Source organism: Podarcis filfolensis (assembly GCF_964270895.1).
Source record: "Podarcis filfolensis genome assembly, chromosome: 1".
Lineage (NCBI taxonomy): Eukaryota > Metazoa > Chordata > Lepidosauria > Squamata > Lacertidae > Podarcis > Podarcis filfolensis.
Genome location: NC_139604.1, coordinates 73303329 through 73324451, shown reverse-complemented (window position 1 = coordinate 73324451; position 21123 = coordinate 73303329). Strand labels below are relative to the sequence as shown.

General features: G+C 41.1%; 1 protein-coding gene across 1 annotated transcript; it reads left to right on the top strand.

Moving 5' to 3' along the window:
• The first annotated feature begins 4812 nt into the window (after positions 1-4812).
• On the top strand, positions 4813-17872 carry ARL14EP (ARF like GTPase 14 effector protein). The gene is made up of 4 exons (XM_083600156.1): positions 4813-5400; positions 12250-12746; positions 14034-14164; positions 14902-17872. The coding sequence occupies exons 2-4, from the start codon at positions 12324-12326 to the stop codon at positions 15128-15130; spliced, it is 783 nt and encodes a 260-aa protein (XP_083456282.1). The 5' UTR covers positions 4813-5400; positions 12250-12323; the 3' UTR covers positions 15131-17872.
• The last annotated feature ends 3251 nt before the right edge of the window (positions 17873-21123 follow it).

Below are 21123 nucleotides of genomic sequence, written 5' to 3'. Positions count from 1 at the left end.
CAATTTGCTTTTATCCCAAGTATCCAGAACAATTTAGGAATCATGCTATTATAATTTGCTCATTTCTGTTCCTAGTTTGGGAACTGTGCAGCTCTTGGTTCTGAAACACATTTTCTTGGAGGTATGGCCCTTTTATTTCAATGGGAGGTTCTTCGGATTTCAGCCCTTTTCAGTTCAAAGAATTCAGGATGGTGGGGTATTTTTGAACCCTTGTCTTCCCTTTTATTGAACCCTTGTCTCGCAGATGCTGATGAAAGCAATGACATTCTTAATGGACTCAGAATGAGCATGTCGTGTCATCTGATATCATGTCCTATATCAACTCTGTTATACTGGACGCAGTAGGCATGCTGTTACCCACTAGCCTGTTAGTAATGTTAGTTTGTTTGGTTCATTAAAATGATTTCTTAGATTTGCACTGTGCCTTGCTCCATTTGTTTTGATCAAAAACCATCTCTCTCTTTTAAACAACAACAACATATTCTTAGTGCCTGACAAAATCTTGATCAGATAGTTAAAAACAATAAACTAAAGGCTGAATGAACAATGGAAAAACATGTAGCATGGAGTTGCTACAGTATCATAAACAAATGGCCTTTTCTCATTTCTAACTACTGTACGCTGATTCTATGACTAGGAGGGAGCATTTGGTACCACCATCCAGCCTGAGTCCAGAGCTCCCAAAAGAGAAACAAACACATTATGGAAAAGAGATGAGCACCACACAGTGGTTCAATACAGGAAGTGCATTGCTTGAAACTGCAGGACTTAGGAGATCTATCTGTCATCTATCTACCGGTATCTACACCACTATTCATAGAAAATATCAGAGCAGTTTACAATAATAGTACATAAAACTATATTGAAAAGTTAAAATCAGAAATCAGGTAGCTATTGTGAACAGATGTATGCTTAATTGCCTACATATTCCTGACAGGTGTGGCCGCCGAAAGCCTTCCCGTTACTTCCGGGTTCGCCTCATGCGTATCCTGAAGAATACACAACAAGAGCAGTACATAACCTGAGGTTCCACTGTACAGTACCCAGCCCCGAGATTAAGGTCAAGGTAAAGGACCCCTGGACGGTTAAGTCCAGTCCAAGGTGACTATGGGGTTGTGGCACTCATCTCACCTTCAGGCCAAGGGAGCCGGTGTTTTTCCACAGACAGCTTTCCAGGTCATTTGGCCAGCATGACTAAACTGCTTCTGGTGCAACGGAACACCGTGATAGAAACCAGAGCACACGGAAACACCGTTTACCTTCCTGCCACAGCAGTACCTATTTATCTACTTGCACTGGTGTGCTTTTAAAACTGCTAGGTTGGCAGGAGCTGGGACAGAGCAATGGGAGCTCACTCCGTTGCGGGGATTCGAACCGCCGACCTTCCAATCGGCAAGTCCAAGAGGCTCAGTGGTTTAGACCACAGCGCCACCTGCGTCCCTGAGATTAACAACACATTGACTACAGTGGTCAATCTATCCCTTTCAAGGAACGGATGTAGCTGGTGAACCAGATGAAGCTGGTTAGAGGCACTTCTAGCCATAGAGGCCACATGAGCCTCTTGTGACAAAGAAGTACCCACAAGCTACGCACTTGCTTCTTCAGACAGGGTGCAACTCCATCCAGAACAGGTAACTAGCCTATTTCCCTCATACTGGAACCACCCACCCAAAGATCCTCTTTCTCCCCAGGATTCAAGCACAGCCTATTGTCTCACACACCAAAAACTATTCATCTTGGTTCAAGCAAAAGAGTTTATTAGAGAATGGAGCTCATGTTATCCATACAGCACAGCTATGTCCATTGCTTATGCATATGTGAGGCAAGTCATAAACAGAGGGGGGCAGTCTCTGCCCCGCATAAATGCTGCAATTAAAAAACCAATGGCGATCCAAATGTGAGTAAGTGTGAGATTACCAGAAAGTTATTCTGAGTTGGTAATGCTGGACGTTGAGGTCAATGTAGAAGAAACATTTGACCAACTTGTGAAGCATATGCCAAACCCAAGAGGCAGCAGGGAGAACAGCATGGTTAGGGTTGCCATACGTCCAGAGCTTCCTGGACATAACTGATATTCAGCCCTCATAATAATAATAATAATAATAATAATAATTTATTATTTATACCCCGCCCATCTGGCTGGGCTTCCCCAGCCACTCTGGGCGGCTTCCAACAAAGTATTAAAATACAGTAATGCATCAGACATTAAAAGCCTGGTTCCCTGTAACAAACAATTTATTTCATTTATGAATCACTTCCCACAAAACGTCCCAGTGATCTTTTTTAAAAAATCCCAAACAATACAAACATCAACAATAAAAGCATCTATCCAAACATTTTCAGAGCCAATGCAGACTGGGATAAGAACCAGGCAGGGGGCCTTCTTGGTGGTGGTGCCCGCCCTGTGGAACGTCCTCCCATCACATGTTAAGGAAATAAACAACTATCTGGCTTTTAGAAGACATCTGAAAGCAGCCCTGTTTAGGAAAGTTTTTAATGCTTGCTCTTTTAACGGAGCCCCTTCCATTTCTCTTCCCACTTTGCTAGAGAGGCGCTGCGCAGAGAAAGAGAGAACATTTTTTTTTCTTGTTCTCCTCCTCTAAAGCTAGGTGCGTCTTATGGTCAGGTGCATCTTATAGAGCGAAAAATACAAACATTTCAATCTCTTAATTTCTCCTTATGCATCCTCTTTTTGTGTTTGGCTTTATGTAAGATAATGGCAGCTTTTGAGTAAAAATATTCCCATGGATGTGAGTGGGGAATCTTCACGATCCTCTTCATACAAATCTAAGCTTAAACATCTTTTGCTTGCTCGCTCGTTCTCTTTTTCTTTATTAAAGACAGAATCCAGAACCATACACAAAACATTCAAAAATAAGACTTGGTACGCCCTCTGCTGCCTCTTCCTTAGTACTAAAGTCTGCATCTAGAAATCTATTATTCCTCAGATAGACCTCAGAAAAGTCACAGAAAGAAATGTTTGCGGCTACACACAGCTCTGCATGAGGTCCAGTTCTGAAAAGTCCATGGATGACAGTAAAAAATGTCCATGATTTATGCATAATGATGACTGTGAAGCAATCTGATCAACTTTATTTTTAAATTGTATTTTTTTATTTGCCATCCTGAGCTACTTGAGGAGGGAGGGCAGGATATCAATGCAATAAATTCAGTAACTTGATAACTGTCCAGGACTGTTGGAAAGGGAGAATTCTTTATACACCACCTTTAACAGCAAAACTCTCAAGGTGGCTTTCACTGATGAAATGGAAGAATAAATATATAATCCATTATTATTATTATTATTATTATTATTATTATTATTCCCTGCCCATTTGGCTGGTTTTTCCTAGCCACTGTGGGCAGCTTACAGCATACCTAAAAACGTAATAAAAACATCAAGAATTGTCTTATTGTCAATCAACGGATTGACAACATGACAATGCTTGCAATATATGAACAGATTGCTTATAGACGCAGACTTTGTTTCAACAAATATATTGGAAAAACCAGGAACCAAAAAGAAGGAATAAAATGGACAGTTCTACCAATGGAGGGAGGTACTAGGTAGAAGTCCCCAAGGATCAGTATTGGGACCTATGCTTTTTAATTTGTTCATAAGTGATCTAGAGTTAGGTAAAGGTAAAGGGACCCCTGACCATTAGGTCCAGTCGTGGCCGACTCTGGGGTTGCGGCGCTCATCTCGCTTTATTGGCCGAGGGAGCCGGCGTACAGCTTCTGGGTTATGTGGCCAGCATGACTAAGCCACTTCTGGCAAACCAGAGCAGCACACGGAAACACCATTTACCCTCCCGCTGGAGCGGTACCTATTTATCTACTTGCACTTTGACGTGCTTTCGATCTGCTAGGTTGGCAGGAGCAGGGACCGAGCAATGGGAGCTCACCCCATCGCGGGGATTCGAACCGCCGACTTTCTGATCAGCAGGTCCTAGGCTCTGTGGTTTAACCCACAGCGCCACCCACATCCCTTGATCTAGAGTTAGGGATGAGCAATTTGTATTAATTTGGTAATGATTTGTTAAAATTATGGAAAATCAATAAAAAAATAATTGGCAAAAGAGTTAGGAATGAGCAGGGACGTAGTTCAAGCAGCTCAAGGAGCTACATAGCTAAGTTTCCTCACGATAATAAAATGTTCAGGGTAGTTAAAACAAAAAAGGATTGTGAATAGCTCCAAAAGGATCTCTCCAAGCTGAAAGAATAGGTAGAAAATGGCAAATGCAATGAAATGTAAGCAACTGTAAAGTGATGTGTATCAGGGCAAAAAATCTTAATTTCACATATATGTGCATGGCGTCTGAACGGACAGTGATTGACTAGGTGTGAGACCTTGGATGTCAGCAGCGTGTGACAGCTGTGAAAAGGGCAAATTACATGCTAGGATCATTGAGAAAGGAATTTAAAATAACGCTGTCAACACCTTAATTCCATTATACTAATCTATGGTGCAACTGCACTTGGAATGCTGTGTACAGTACACCTCAAAAACATTGCAGAGCTGCAATAGATGCAGAAAAGCGCAAGCAAACTTATCACGATGCAACTTCCCCTGACTTACCCAGAACTGACATACAATCTCAGCAATGCAGCCCAATCGTAGTCAGAACTAGGCAGGTCTTAAGTCACGCGGGGGGGTGGTGGAAGAGAGCATTCTCGCGAGACGTAACACGAAGTCGAAGTTGCTGTGTTTTCATAGCGCGGGGAAAGGAAGAGGGGAAGTTTGCTGCGCATGCGCCGCTGCTAAATTAGCTGTAACGTTCATTCACTTGACCGGAAAGGGAAAAGAGGACTGTTGAACAAATGTTGTAGAGAACGAAGGTGCACATTTGACTCCTCCACTCTCTCCAAAAATACCGAAGCGAAGGAGCAAGCGCCTGCCAAAAGCTTATTGGAAATACTCTTTGACATGGTAGTTTCAAGTGGCTGGTCTTCTGCTGAGCCGTACATAAAGGGCAGAAAAGCGCGACCTTCCTGGTTAGTGTCCCTCACTGACGGAGGAGTGCCCGTCGTGCCGAACTTCTGCCTACGCGGCGGCAAGAGTTCAACGAACAAAGCTCCGCGCCTCCCAACAAAATAACCGCGTGCTTGGAAGCCTCGGCCAATCTCGGAGAACGCGCTGCGACCACACGGCCCGTCTGAAATGAAGGCTGCTTTTGCCTTTCCACTTCTCTTGCCCCGCACATGGCGGACCCCCGCCAACAAGTGCTCGGGAGCCGGAAGTCGCGATAGGGAATCTGTGAGGCTGCCGCTTTTCCTCGCGGGCTGCCGTTTCCTTCCGTCGACGCGTCGCTGCTGGGGCCAGTCGGCTTCATGGCGGCCACGGGCGAGGCGAGCGCTGGGGTGGGAGCGGGACAGGGCCGCAGGAGAGCCTATGTGAAGGTAGGCGCCGGAGGAGGAGCGGGGAAGCGGTAAAGCTTTTGCAAGGATAATGCTGTTTCCACACGTGCGCGTGATTTTAACGACGCGGGGAACGTTGGGAGTCGCTAATACGCTCGATTTGTTAGCGCTTCTTATCCTGCTGTGCTTTTAATTTGTCGCAGTTATAGGCCGCCTTTTGTTCCGAGGAGCTCAAGGCGGTGCACATGCTTCTCCTCCCCCATTTCATCCCCGCGAGGTAGGTCACCCACTGAGCTGCACGGCTGAGCGGGGACTCGAACCCAGGCCTCCCCCCAAGTCATAGACCTGCGCTGTAACCATTGCGCCACGCGGGATCTCGAAAGACTTCGAGTTTCCCCCCGCCCCTATTTATTGTTGCCCTCACAACAATCTTGTGAGGTAGGTTAGGCTGTGAAATGTTACCAGGAATACACAATTAACGCGGAGAAAGATGCATATACTGTGTGTGTGTGTGTGTGTGTGTGTGTACACACACACACACACACACACACACACATATGTATACACACGTGCACTTTGAAATTAAAAAAAAAGTTAAATGCTCTACTGGCTCTTTTTCACACAGAATGTTCCCTGGAACATAACTTTACCCCCTGTTAATTCATAATTTGGAAAATAGCCTTGATTGGGTTCTGTGGTAAATTGGGAAAAGTTAACCAAAAGTAGAGACTGAGGTTATGTAGATGGAACTTGACTGTTTTGACATATCCTCAGTCAATAACTTTTCACAGACTTGAAGCTAGGCTTGCCACTATCACATTCAGTTGTTTTTGTGAATTTTCCGCTAGTTTCTCATGAGTTGGAAAACAGACTGTGACTGACTCTAGCAATATATACACGTGCGATATTTTGAGTGTGAAAATCACAGGCCCTTTAAATATATGAAGGAAATACCATATTGGCCGAAATGTAAGCCACACCAAATATAAGCCACACCTTTAAAATTGGGGGGGGGGGATACCCAAATATAAGCCAGTATGCTCCTGGCTGCATACTGGGGGGGTGGGCTGCTGCGTTGCTGGCTGCCTTTCCCCTTCCTCACTCTCTCCCTTCCCGGCCTTGGGGGAGAGGATGGGGGACTATGTACAGGCACTGTTTTACCCGCGCTCCTGGCTGAATACCATAAGGTTGCGGATATAAGCTGCACTTTAACTTTTCAGGGTTGGAATTTGGGGGGGGGGAGTGAGGCTTATATTCAGGCCGATACAGTGTATAGTTGTCCAAATCTGTGTGCATGCAGTCTCTTAGAGACTGGGCCTTCATTTGAGTAGACAAATGCTTCAAGCTGTTTTAGTCAATTTAGCCACTTCACTTTTGTGGGACTAATATGAGAGCCAGTCTGCATTTATACCACATTTATACATTAGAGATGTGCTAACTATAAATGTGAAAAACTCAGGAAACATTGATAGTAAACTGCTTAAAGGCCGCCTTGGCAATTAAGCAGTATATAAATTTAATAGTAAATTACAGCTCTTTGAGTGTACATTTGGTTGCAAACCCAGTTTTGTGCCATGCAGCCTGTAGCTTTGTGGAGATGATAGGAAAATCATGCAAACAGGCCTGTCCCTTGTGTTGAGGAGCCTATGTTTCTTCCACACCTACACCATTACATTTTCATAGCAATTGAGCTACTGATACCAGATCAGGACTAGTGCCACAGTAATTTAAAGCGCTCTGGCTGCAGTACAAAAAGCAAAAATCTCTATGCAGCTTTATGTTCTATTAGGATTGCCTCTTTGTGTTATAAATTCATGTGCTTTATATGCTTTCTGTATTTTGTAAAACTTTTTGTATATGTAATATCTGCTTTGCTTTAATATGTGTTGTAGCACGTTTGCCATAATTGCTGGCTTCCAGGTTACCTTTAGGCATATGACCAGAGGTACAATCAGTAATCAGTGGAGAGCTTCTCCCTTCTTTCCCCTTTTCTTGGTGTCTTATGATCGCCTGGTTCAGAGCTGTTTGCAGGAGTTTTCCTTTCTTCTTCTGAGCATGCTCTCAATTCTACTACATCCTCTAAATGTGACCTTGGTAGGGTCCAGGTGATGGGTTTATACATATTTGAACAGTGCTTTGTTACTGCTGATTATTGTACCAGCCAGTAGCAGTATGTTAAAAGTACCTCTGAGCACATTCAGAGTCTGTTTCTCTTTCTGCTGAACAAGTGCAGTTTGCCTCAAGTATGAAAGAAAAGCTTATAGGGCAGGTGACATAAACTGTTTGGGCTCTGCACTTCTTCCTCTAAGAAACTGAATGCTGCTACTACCTCCATTACAGGTATACAGTGCAGAACTAAATAACGTAACCTCCCTCACACAGAAATTCCACTCTCGATACATGGTGCCAGCTAGTCAGCAATGCTGTCTTCCAAGATAATATCCTCAGTAGAGCTGATGGGAAACCTGTGATCCCTCCAAGTCTTGTTGAACTGCAACTTCCATCTTCTGTAACTACTACTACTTCTACTATTATATTTGTTTGTTTATACCCCGCCTTTTTCCCCTGACAGGGGCTCACAGATAAAATAAGAACAACTAAAAATGGGGGTGGGGGGGGAGAGATCATTAAAAAATTAAACATTAATAGAACTAAAACTATGGATGGGCAATCACAGACAATCACAACAAAAACAGTGTGGTACCCATCTCCTCATTACAAACTGTCAGTTTTCAAAAGTACAGCAGCTCCTAAGAGGGAGCCAGTCTAACTTCTCTTGGGAGGGAGTTCAAGCTCTGAGAACAGCCACCGAAAAGGCCTTGGCTAGGGCTGATGGGTATTGTAGTCCAACAACATACTGAAGGCCACAGGTTCTCCATGCCCTTCTGTGTAGGGATTAAGCAGACCAATTCACTCTCATCCTCTCTCCCCACCCCTTTTACATATTTTATTTTGCAACTTGCATTCAATGTTCCATGGCTCTTAAGTCCTCATTAGGCTGAGTGGGTTGGAATTGTTCCCTTTGGGGTTTTTTGTTTTGTTTTTTAATGTTTTGCTTGACTCCTTTGCTGTTGGCCTTTTCACTTCTGTGGCACTCCCATGTGCTGAATTTCTGAAGTGGAGAGCCTTTTCTACTTATGTAGGCTCCTCATGTAATATAGAACTCTAATCTTCCATGGTTGATAAATGTGCAGAGGGGAAAAACTCCTGAGTAGTTACTATATGTTTGATTCCTGGTTCATTAAACTCCCTCCCCCGTCTCAGTCTGCTATCAACAGTCTGTAATTCTAGGAATTGTCAGGCCATTTTGCAGTTTAAAAATATTTTTCTTAGTGTTGAAATGTATATACTTGCTTGGGGAGATTCCCTTGAGTATGTAGAAACAACTGATTTTTTTTTATTATTATTATTATTATTATTATTATTATTATTATTATTATTATTATTTGATGGCCCAGTTGTGCTCCCAAACACATAGGTATTTGATCACTTGTGCTCACTATTGGAACAAGTGGGAGCTGCAACAAAATGTTGCAGTGTAAAGCTAGCCAGTCATGTCCTGTTCCAAGATGCTCATGTGAAAGCTCAAATATAATGCAGAACTTAAAGCAGTTGCGGGAAAGGAGTAAAAACTGAATCAACTGCCAAGTGAATGCAGCCTTAGTCAGTGGATGCATTGACCAGTTTAGCATCCTGACCCAGCCCCCTGCTTCCCAACGCGCACACTCTTCAACATGTAAACTATTTAATTTAATTTTGTTTTTATTTAAATTCTGTTTTTCCGTCAAAAGGACCTTCAGTCAGCCTCACTAAAAATAATACAATTACATACTGTATCATAAAAAATATTTCAAAGTAGTCAATAACAATGCATTTGAAAGAAATATATCCCATTTATAGCAGCAGAAAATACAACTCTTAATATGCTCAACATCCATAAAGCCTGCCAGCAGAGAATGGTCTGGCCACCTAAAAATACTTCATTGAGCTAGTGAGAATTTTTCCAAGCATCATCATCCCAAGTGCCTTGCTAAAAGTTGTAGCTTGACTGCTCATTTTCCCTGCAGCTCACTTCCCTGTCTCTGCTGGCACTCATTCCTCTTTGCTCCACAGTGAAACTCCTATGCTCCAGAGATCATGGGTGCAATTTGACAGTTGCATTATTTTTCTAGCTGTGACCTCCCTATTTTCCAAGGCAAAGATAGCTAGACTAATACTGTGGAGGGTGAAAGGGAGGAGGCAGCTGTGCTGGGTAGGGTGCAGAAGTAAGTTTGCTACAGTTTGCAATTTGGTTAGTTTCCTAGGAATAACTGCCAAGAAAGTTGACATGTGATAAATAGCATCTGTCACCTTAGAGCTAATTCCTACAAATGCTGCAGCATTTATGTGATGCCAAAGTGGTCAAAAGAATACCCATGCACAATAAAGAATCTGAACCCTTTTGGTATTGTGTGCTAATGCACACTCGCCTGAGCCTTTCAATTGTGTTGAAGCATTTGTGCAGTTTGTTCCACCCTGGTTTTGCCTTGGGTGGTTGATGAAGACCGCATGATGCCATGCTAAAGAACACTGAAGAAATCAAACACAGAAGAATCTGTCCCTTAAAAATGGAGTTGTAGAAGTGTAGAATTACAAGCCTGTTCTCCAGAATGGAAAACGTAATCCTGAATTTGCTGGTATTTCTCCTCCTATTTCATCTTGTTACCCTGTCCTGCTGCTGATGGTGTAGTGCCTTCTCCCTTTTAAAAAATTCTTTCTGTAAACACCAGCAGTTGTTGCTTGCTTGCTTTCTAGCACCACCTGCCATGGTTTTAATGAGCATTTCATAGGGCATCAGCAGTTTAGCTTAGTTCCACGCCAACAGCAAATTAATGTAATATTCTTGCCATCTTCTGTTCTTACTAAAATTTGCTGCTATCCTACCTTTCTTTAAATGTGAGCAAAACTGAAGCACCAGATGTTGCAGCATTCATCATGGTAAAATATTGCCAGTAACAACATTATTCAAATCTTGATCCTGTCATTTTAAGCTGGGTCTGACAGCAGAAAACAGTTTTGTACATCTGTTTCTCTATCCCAAATGGGACAAGGTCTTCAAACTAATAAGATAATTTTTTAAAAACAAGCAATGTTCTGTTGGAACTTGTGGTGAATTCGTGGGAACTTAAACAAACCATTAAAAGCCTAAGTTCAGTTTTTAGCTGCAGAAGTGAAACGCTTGCGCACCCATAATGCAAATGCTTGCAGAGGTGGGAACATGTTGCTTTCTGTGACATGTTGCTGCGAAGGCTTGAGCCTGAAAAGAGAATGCAAAATGCAATATTTCTTAAGAAGTAAGACAAGAAAAATGATAGTGTCTCAAGCTGAAGCATCCTCATATGATTTGTTTAGATATCAAAATAAATTCAAGAAGACAATAGAAGGAATATACCAGGACTTTTGAGAGCAATTCCATCATGCCCTCTTGAAAAATCTGCTCTAGAAGATCAGGAGGCGTTCAGTGCAGTGTGAGAGGCTGCAGCCTGAAGAGAAATTTGGTACAGACCATGTGCATAATAAGCACAGTGTTCTTTGAATTTTAGCCTCTGAAATTAGTTGAAACAAATGCCATAGCTGTGCCAATACTAGAAGATGTCTTAAAAATGATCCTAGTTCTGAGTAAAATCTCAGTTTGGCCTTTTGAAAAACTAGTTTGGACCATGGATGGACACATGCACATGTATGACTCATGGCGATGGAAAACAGCAGGGGATTTTAATTTTTTTTGCTGCTGTAATTTGGAGCTTGTCTGCAAAATTAAGATATCTGCAATGTTACTTCTTGCTTAACAGCTTCTGCATATATGCTTTGCTTCCGTCATTCTCCTTGCAAATTACTGGCTTTTCCTTCCGCTTGAATATGAACTGCATTAGAAAATCTTCATAAAAACTTTCTTAAGGATGCTTCCCTCCTCCTCAATTAAAATAGATCATGGATGTGGTCTGAAGGTGCATCTCTAATGTGGGAATACTCCTGTGTGTATCCTCCTAGTATAGTCAGAATAGCATGTATGAGATGCCTCGTACAAAGACACACGTTCCAACTGCTTCTGTCCACATCTTAAATTTTACACAGGAAGAATCCAAGAGATGGGCTTGAGACTACTTTCCCAAGGACATCTACTAGACTACTACTATCAGTATAATTTTTATGTTTAAATCATACCCTGAGGTTTTGAAAACATTAAGATTGTTGCATCAGATCTGTTAGTAGACCCTAGGTAGAACCTTGATTTTTGAATTTTTAAACAACTTGACATTTTTTGTTTTGGACAGATGAAGTTGAACTTATTTTCTGGAAAGCTCGGGATTCATAATGCCAACAGTCACACTAATACAGATAACTGTTATTGGTTTGGCAGTCTTACCAGTGAGCAGCCTTTGAGGAAGTCAGTGCCACTGTAGCTCTTAAAGTACCCTTTCATTGGCAAGGGACGCCAATCCATCTGGCTTAACTCTCAACTAGGCTAAGCTTCCTTTCGTACCCACTTATTGAGGCTAGTACAGACTTGTCCTAGCCACTTGCATTCCTTTGGTCTCCATATCAAATGCTTCTTAAATGGTATGGCAGTTGCATTGACATGCCTACGCCTATCATGGAAGCTGCTGTACTTCTGCGCTCCGGATGCCAGTTATTACCCAGATTAATGCATTCTGGTAGCAGAGGTTTTGTACAAAATCTTATGGCTGCCTCCAGATCATAAGACAAAGGCAAAAGTTGCCTGCACAATCAGCTGTATTGTAGAGTTCAGCTGAATCCTTGAACATCCATATTAGGTTTGTTTTTATTTTGGGTCTAGTTGAAAGTAAAGGTATGCAGCATGAATCTCATTTCCTTCACTGCTTTCTCCAGGCTAATCGTAACAGCTGCTAAGGACGACAAAGACAAACTGTAGACAATCAAATATATTGTACTGGTCAAGTAAAATGGATCCATGTTCAGTAGGAAATCAGCTGCAAGCTAGCAGCGATTGCCATAAAACATACTTTACCTGTCACACTGGATTCAAGACTAAGCAAGAACTATCATCAACTGATCTGTTACTCCTTCAGCTTAGGACTGGGATAACACTTTCAGAGAACGATACAATCTGCTTCCATCATGCTAAAGTTTACCTTGATAGGTATGAAGACTTGCAAAAGTCATGCTGTGATCCTTTTAATATGCACAAAAAGCTTTCAAGGAAAAACTTGCATGCAATTGACATAGACGATGCAACTGTTCTAAGTGCCAAGTTTGGACGGCAGTTTATACCTGGCTGGAAACTTTGTCAAAAATGTACACAGATAATAAATGGAAGTGCAGAGGTTGATTCTGAAGACCGTCAGCGAAGGAGACTTGATTCAGACGTATGTATATGGGATAATTTTTTTCACCTATCTATTGGACTTAGGCTGCAATCTTGTGCACACTTACCTGAGAGCAAGCCCCAGTGAAAATGCTGTTCCTTAATTCGAAGTAATTGTGCCTGTGGGTTGGGCTGTACTTAACGTAGAGCATCACTAAGATAGCTATTATTAATTAATTAACCCTCAGGTACTAATGGTATGCTAAATGCTGTGCAATTTCCACATGTGTGGTCATCACTTGATAAGTGCAACATGAAGAATTATGTGAAACAGCCATCATTAGTCAAAACTTAACAAAAGTCACTCTGATATAACCTCACATCATCTCAAATGTAGTAACTGGCAATAGAGCATTAATACATGTAGCTGCAGTTCCTCACATGATATGTTATGCATATATGTATGAATGTGCCCTAAGTAAGTCTAACGTGATTAATGTGGAAGAAAGAGCAGGGCTTGACACTAGAATGGTGAAACTGAGTAGAAGTGGATTAATTCATAGCCATGTATAAAAGTTGGAACCACGGCAGTCTTTGGGGAACAATGAGATCTAGTCTACACATACAACAGAGCAAAGTGTAGGAGTTCTGATGGGATTGAATCGATATCATTCTGCCCCCTTAGAACTTATTTCATCACTTGATAGAGGGGGGGGTATCTATTCCTAGCAATAAAAAGCAGCATGATGGAAGATGTACTTTGAAATGGAAGTTATTCTCCAGTCTTCATCTAATGAAAACATACAGCAGATAATTTTTTTTAAGATGAGGTCAAAAGAGAACTGAAAATATGTCCTGTTTACTTATTAAAGTAGGCTTTCACTATTTCTGTTTCCATTAATTTGCACCATTAGATATATACTCATATCCCGCTTACAGCAGATAATTTTTTTTAAGATGAGGTCAAAAGAGAACTGAAAATATGTCCTGTTTACTTATTAAAGTAGGCTTTCACTATTTCTGCTTCCATTAATTTGCACCATTAGATATATACTCATATCCCGCTTACCTGTAATAATCTTCCTTGACCAAGAGCAATTGCTGGTGGATACCCTGTTCATGTAGACAGGGATTGAGGGCATCTCAACCTTATCCCCCTTCATATTCATGAACTGAGCATTTGAAGGCAATGACACTCAACAGAAAGGTTTTTTTTACATTTGGCCCCAGCTTTGAGCCTCTTTTTATCTAAGAAGTGACAGCATTCTAATTGATTAGCAAGCCTCTGGTAGTGTATGCATTAAGCTTTGTATTAATAGTTCCAATGAAATTGTCTGTATCTGTTCAGGGACGTACAGCTAAGGCCTTGAAGTCCTTACAGTTTGCTAATCCAGGACGACATTCTGAATTTGCTCCAGAAGCAAACAAAAGGGAAAAAAGAAGGCTGCAGACAAAAAGCACATCCAACAATTCAGACAGGTGAGCTCTTTTCCTCCGATGATTACACTTATCCTTGCTTTCACGCCCTTGGGGGAAAGTCTTTATTTGCATCTGGACCATGCTTCAAGTCTGCTTAAGTAGATAGAATCTCTTTTCATTCAAGTGCATAGAAATGGTGTGATAAAAATCCATTGTAAGGCATGGAAAAAACCTTGAAGAATAAAGAATTGCCACACAATAATGCTGTTGGAGCATCTGAATTAATCCACAGAATAGCTAAAAGGTGACTGATCCTGCCTTTTCTGTTCCAAAGTGGTTCTGAACAAATCAATCCTGTACTGAAGCAGGAAGGTGAATGTTGATTAGAGTTGTCCACAGCGTCGGTAGACTCCTTTTAGATATAACATGTGATCACACCTTAGATAGTAATGGTGCCCTTCCTCAAAATTAATGAACCCTAAAATATTCGGTCCACCGTTGCAAAGGGAAAGAGAAGGGAAACAAAATTACATAGCCTATGGACAGACATGACAACCTGTTGCATGGACAGACTCTGTCAACATGTTTCTAAATGTAATGGTGCCTCCCTAGAACCTAAACTTGCCCGAAATTTATTGGCAGTCTCTGTGGCTAATGTAATGTATGGCTTTTGATTCTTGGCATAAGATTAGCCAGAGCAAATTCACCTAAAAGTAGATTTTAACTGAATTGCCAGTGACTTAAAATGGAGTCCAGTGTTACAGATTGCTGTTAATTTTGCTTTCTTTCTCCTCCAGGCAACTCATACCAGCAAAGAGCAAAGTGTACGATAGCCAAGGACTTCTGCTTTATAGTGGGATAGACCTCTGTGACTGTCTTGATGAAGATTGCCTAGGATGTTTCTATGCTTGTCCCAAGTGTGACTCCAGCAAGTGTGGACCTGAATGCCGCTGTGATCGCAAGTGGCTATATGAGCAAATTGAGATAGAAGGAGGAGAAATTATAAGGAATAAGCAAGCGGTATAGCTTAAACGTTGAATTCAAGTAATGAGCGTACATGCCAAAGGTTTTCACTTACAAAAATGCATAAACTTTGTTCAGATTTCCAGTTAGTGTTTGAAGTGGTATATAAAGTTGTGGCTCAGAGTTAATTTCCCCTTTTTGGCACCCTTACAAAAAAGAAAATCTAGAACCTTATTAATGGGCAAGTGGATTAATCGGAACAGTATTATGCATTTTGCACCATGTACTCTGTAGAAAAGATGCATTTCCCAAGCGTCTCCCCTCTTTTCACCTGGGAGTGTTGCCCATTTCAGAAATGTGACCATTGATTTCATCACTTTAATTGCTAGAAGCCATGAACAGTATTAGCACATAGTAGATTTGTGATTTGATAATGATGTTGCATGGTGGGTAGAAGATATTAACAGATAAAAGGCTTTTTGAGAAGATGGTACCACTTCAAAGAAAAGTATTGGACCGCTTTGCAATATTTCCGTGTTTTTGCTTTTAATCTGAATACAAATCTATCTTGTGTTTTCAACAGTATTTCACTGATGAGAAAATAATAAACCAAAGATGCAATCTCAGGTAGCATTTCCATTATGGGTTTGTTATTTGAGAACTATATATTTGAGTCTCTAGGCAGTCAGACAGAGAATTTTTAGGATGAATGACAACACAGTTCCATTTAGCCTTTAAGAATATGTGCAAGTTAATTATTTGAATTTGGACATTAGGAGCACAAATGGGGAACCAGGAGTAATGTGTTTTATATTGCAGTCACCGATGCTCTGCATAAGGATATGTACAGAATTCATTTTCCGTAGCAATTAAAAGGCTGCATTTTCTTGCAGGGCCATTTTCATAGTTTTGACCCCATATGCAATAAGGAATTGTATCTGTGTAAATTAAACTTACCCTTGAGGATAGATTACTTTCCATTTGAAAATGATAGATGGTAAAATGTGTAAGACTTTAAAAGTTCCTGTTAAGTATTATCCTAGGAGTTTTGTTTGACTCTGCCTATGTTCAGGAATTTATCCTGTTACCTGTACTGTCCTAGGAAGGCAAATTGTGTCATGCAAAGCAAGAAAGCTGCATAGGAGCTGGTGGGTGTTTGTCCCGAAATTCAGGAGGAGATGGAATTGAATCCTTAGCCCTGAACTTGGAGTTCCATGACTGCTCTGAAGGGCCCACGTGGAGATACTCCCTTATTTGACATATAAATGTTTATTGAAGGGCCATGAGGTCTGAGAACATTGGAGTGTATCCAAGGAGCCTCTGGATTAAGTCAATTGTGTCTTTACAGTATTTGTATGCGTGCATTTATTTATATATGTATAGAAACCATTTCATTATCAATTATGATTGCATTTTTTTACAATTTGCAAATGTCTGTACTTTAAAAGACTTAAGATTGCACCTTTGCTGGGGCTGCATTATATCTGACTAAATTGGGCATTAGCAAATCATTTTGTAAAGAGAAATCCACTGTAGGAATGGTTATTAAATTTAAAATTGCTTCACTTGGTATCTTTTTTTTAAAAAAGCATTTTTCTACCTAAATCAACTCCAAAGCCTCAGTATGCAAATAGCTTTATTGGGACCAACCAAAATGTCACACAGTTATTTTCATAGGTCTTGATAAAGGTATTACCATACCGTGGCTTTGGGCTTTTTTTCCCTATTGTATGAATCAATACAGACTTAATATTTTTTTAAAATCCCGTAAAATAACTTTAGAATACTATGTGCAACTTTGCTTGACTTGATTGATTTCATATGTTATGTAGTAAAGTTCTTACAGCTATGTACAGAAAACTAGCCATCACCTAAAACTGTTTTTAGAGCCTGCCTAACTGCTGGCAAGTGATTTGAACAGATGGATTTTTTTACTCTCCCTGCAAAGTGCCATTCTGCAAAGCTTACAATAAAATAAAAGTACTTAAAGGGAAAAGTTTGACACCTGAACAATGAGATACATATATATGGTTTTATCCAAAGCTGCCCAGGTGCGAGCAGAACAGACTTCTAATCATGCAATAAGAACTTCGCTCCTGCGGCCTCTCAAAATCTGCTCTGTGGGGTTGAGGAACCCCCGAGTAAATTTGTGGAATTGTAGAAAGGCGTAGAGGAAGAAGATATTATGCTGCATGAGCTCACTATCAGTTTAAAAATTTGGATACTGGCAGATAAATAGCTTCAAGTCGCATTGCAGCATGCTGGAATATAAAATCCTCTTGAACTTAAATTTCTTAGTGTTGACATCTACTGGCACTAACAAAATGTAAAGCAGCAATGCAAATATTGTGTTTGTCTAATTTCTTCAACAAAAAATTGATAAAATTTACCTTCAAATGCTTAGACTTGTGTTTCAGTGACTAATCTATTATAAAATGTTATATAGTGTAATGGCTAGTATGTATTAGTAATATATTTTTCTTTTCATTTTGATACAGGTATGTATTGGTAATCTGCTCCAGATATTAACATTAATTAAACAGAGGTTGCAGTTCTGTGCACAGATACTTTGGTCAATTCCATGAATACTAACAGATAGTATGTACTGCATGCTGAAGTGATTAGTTATGCAGAAAAACTTACTCCATTTACACTGAAACATTACTGCTAGTACTAGACAGCTGCAAACAAAGATACACTATTGAGTAAATATCAGGTATTTTCTTTGTCAACTCACGTCTGAAGATTCCTATATTTCTTATCATTTATCAAATCCTGTTAATAAATACATTTATTTGAGCCACATATTTAGTTCTATTATTATTCTTTTTAAAGTTCATCCAGATAGGTAAAGGTAAAGGTACCCCTGCCCGAACGGGCCAGTCATGTCCGACTCTAGGGTTGCGCGCTCATCTCGCTCAAGAGGCCGGGAGCCAGCGCTGTCCGGAGACACTTCCGGGTCATGTGGCCAGCGTGACTAAGCGGCATCTGGCGCGCCAGCACCAGCGCAGCACACGGAAACGCCGTTTACCTTCCCGCTATAAAGCGGTACCTATTTATCTACTTGCACTTAGGAGTGCTTTCGAACTGCTAGGTGGGCAGGAGCTGGGACCGAACAACGGGAGCTCACCCCACCGCGGGGATTCGAACCGCCGACCTTGCGATCAGCACTGAGGTTTTACCCACAGCGCCACCCGCGTCCCTATATCCATCCAGATAATGAAGAGTAAATATCTGAATACCTCTACTTTCTATTAATTTACTTAGCCCAAACTAAGAGGACTACTACTCATTCATTTGTTTGTATGCCGCTTTTCCACCAAAAAAAAATGCTCAAAGAGGCTCACAGAAAAGGAATGCATTTCAAACAAACACTACAAAAACAATTTAATAACAGCATAGCAAAATAACATAGTAACAGTTTCATAATAACAGCAACATAATAACATGAAAAAACCACATTTCAATACTATAAATATAACAAGATGACTTAAGCAACACAGCATCCAATAGCAAAATTAACAAGGGGACTTCACAGTTTTAACTCTTGAAACACTCCTCCCATGATATTACTCATCACCTTATTCTCTTGAACTTTGCGCCACCTGTACAGTTAAAGAGACATTTAGCTGCCTTATTATCTCTTGAATCTGAATCAAAAAGTCTGAGGTTAATAGATTTAAGTGCCCTCATAGTGCTAGAGTAAATGAGGTTCTTCCCCATGTAGAAGGATGACTTGCACCAGGGAGCGTGGGCAGTCTGTCAGATGGCGTCGGATTCCTATAATACAAAATTTTGTGGGATTATGGCTGTGCTCATATTTTCCTAGGCAATGACGTGCAAAATAATAATAACAACACACGTTTCCTACCCTTTTACAAACCTGAGGCATGAAGCAAAATGTACATACGGTGGAAAAGTTTATACAGATACCAGTGTGTATGAGAGGGGGGTACACTTGGGAGAGAAGAAAAATGAACGTGTCTGGGGTTTGGGGGGGTGTGTATGTGTATGTGTTGTCTCTTCTCTGAGCAGTAAGAGGAGGGGCTATCAACGTGTGGCTTCTTTGTATGTGTCATCTACGAAGGAAGGGAGAAATGTATATGTGGTGGGGGGGTGAAAGATGCATATGTGCCTGTAGTTTGTGTGCAGGGAGCGTGTGCATGTGTGCAAGGGGTGGGTGGGCCACCTGGTATATTTTTCCTGTTACTGGGGAATGTGCCTTGTTATTAGACAGCAAAAGCATCACTGATGGGAGGGAGTCTATATTGTGTGATCTCCACAGTTAGGACCAGCAGGACATCCTTTGAGAAGCCTGAGTTTTTCCAGGGGAGAAGAAGCAATTACTGTACTGTCTTAAGATTTGTAATGTGCCCGCTAGTCCAAAAAAGGCTGATAACCACTGGTTTACAGAAGCAATTCATTTTAAAACCATAGCTTATGAAGCGGCTTGTTTCTATAAACCACAGTGAAGATTAGCCACAGTATAGGGTTCTTAATTTTGAAACTAAAGCTTCGGATCTCTTCACCCTGACAGTGGGAGAGAGCAGTGAGTTCAAGGCTTGTGTATGTAGCAAACCAAACACTGCCAATGTTTATGTCTGACCATTTGAGCCATATTAGGCTCTACACCATTGCCCTGAATAGAGCTGTGAACAATATTAGGCTGTATCTTCACAAAATTGTCCTGAACATCTGAGATGATGTCCTTGAAAGGTGAGTTTAATATGAATGGGCATTATAATTTTACAGGTGTTGATTTTGTTCTGTTTTATGGTGAACTTTGCTAGAGATTTCTTGCCATCTTGGACCTCAGGAGGAAGAAAGGAGGCACAGTTACCTATAACCCCTAAACACAGTTGGATTTACTTCTGAGTAAGCATGCATAGGATAGCACCATAAGGCACTTTCTGCTGGATCAATTAATGCGGGTAAAAGAGTAGGCAGCAAAAATACAAAAGGTGTAGCTAATTAGAGTTGCTGAAATTTGAACCTAGGCACTAAGTTTATTAACTGCAAATATTTCACTTAATGGACTGAAAACTGACAAAACAGTTTCTAGGATGCTAATTGACTAAGGAGCTGTTTTTCCCACCATATTCTTACAGTTTTTAGGTAATTGCCGGGGGGGGGGAATCTATTTACACATGAATGTGGGAACCAAATGAGCTGTGTATTGTACAGTCCCTCGGCTATTGGCTTGTGTAATTAATAATAATTGTAAAGAACAATATTCTTCCCTTCAACATAAATGCGAACCACTGCCTATCTTTTTGGTATGGTTTTTTTTTCCTTTCCCAATCAAATTCTCAAGTCCTGTGGTTGGTCTTTTCAGTCTGTTGGCCTTTCAGACTCATGAAATGTAATTACTGTTAACGCCACGAAAAGCTAGGCCTGCCGATTGAGCCAGCTTTTATCTCTGCATTTCAAATGTATCCCAAGACTGACCTTCAACCTCTCTCACCGCAGAAACCTGGAACTGGGAGAACAAAGGCTCCCTGTTTTAGTGAAGTTCATGCCATTTTATCATGTGGATATATTTTTTACACAGGAGCAGGCTGGAGGTCGTCAGTCTCATTTTTACTTATGCCCTTAGCACAATTTGAATCCAGTTTCCTGAGGTGAAGGTTAAGCAGCATGTACACAAAGCTTTGGGAAATGGTAAACCTCAAAAGATGCAGCCCCCTAATGGTGGAGAACACTCCAGCAGTTGGGAGCACTGAGCAGTCAGGGTTCCACATAGAAACCAGGGCCACATCTGCACCAGACATTTAAACCACTATTATACCACTTTGACATTCATGGCCCTTCCGCAAAGGATCCTGGGAACTGGTTCATTAAGGATGCCAAGAGTTGTTAGGAGACCCCGTTCCTCTCAAAGAGCTACAGTTCCCAGGGGAGTTCCCCGGGGAGAGGGCTTGATTGTTAAACCACTCTGGAAACAGCAACTGATGCATTCACAGCAAAAACACAATTATGTGGTCTCCCAGAGAAGAGATCGCAGGCGTTTTACTACTACAGTGGACCCTCTAGTTACGTACCGCTCTGGGTATGTA

What these genes read in the sequence shown, in the direction of transcription:
- ARL14EP (XM_083600156.1), top strand. Translation starts at nt 12,324, where the DNA reads ATGGATCCATGTTCAGTAGGAAATCAGCTGCAAGCTAGCAGCGATTGC. An exon ending in GAAGGAGACTTGATTCAGAC is followed by an intron (nt 12,747 to 14,033) that starts GTATGTATATGG and finishes GTATCTGTTCAG; the next exon opens with GGACGTACAGCTAAGGCCTT. An exon ending in ACATCCAACAATTCAGACAG is followed by an intron (nt 14,165 to 14,901) that starts GTGAGCTCTTTT and finishes TTTCTCCTCCAG; the next exon opens with GCAACTCATACCAGCAAAGA.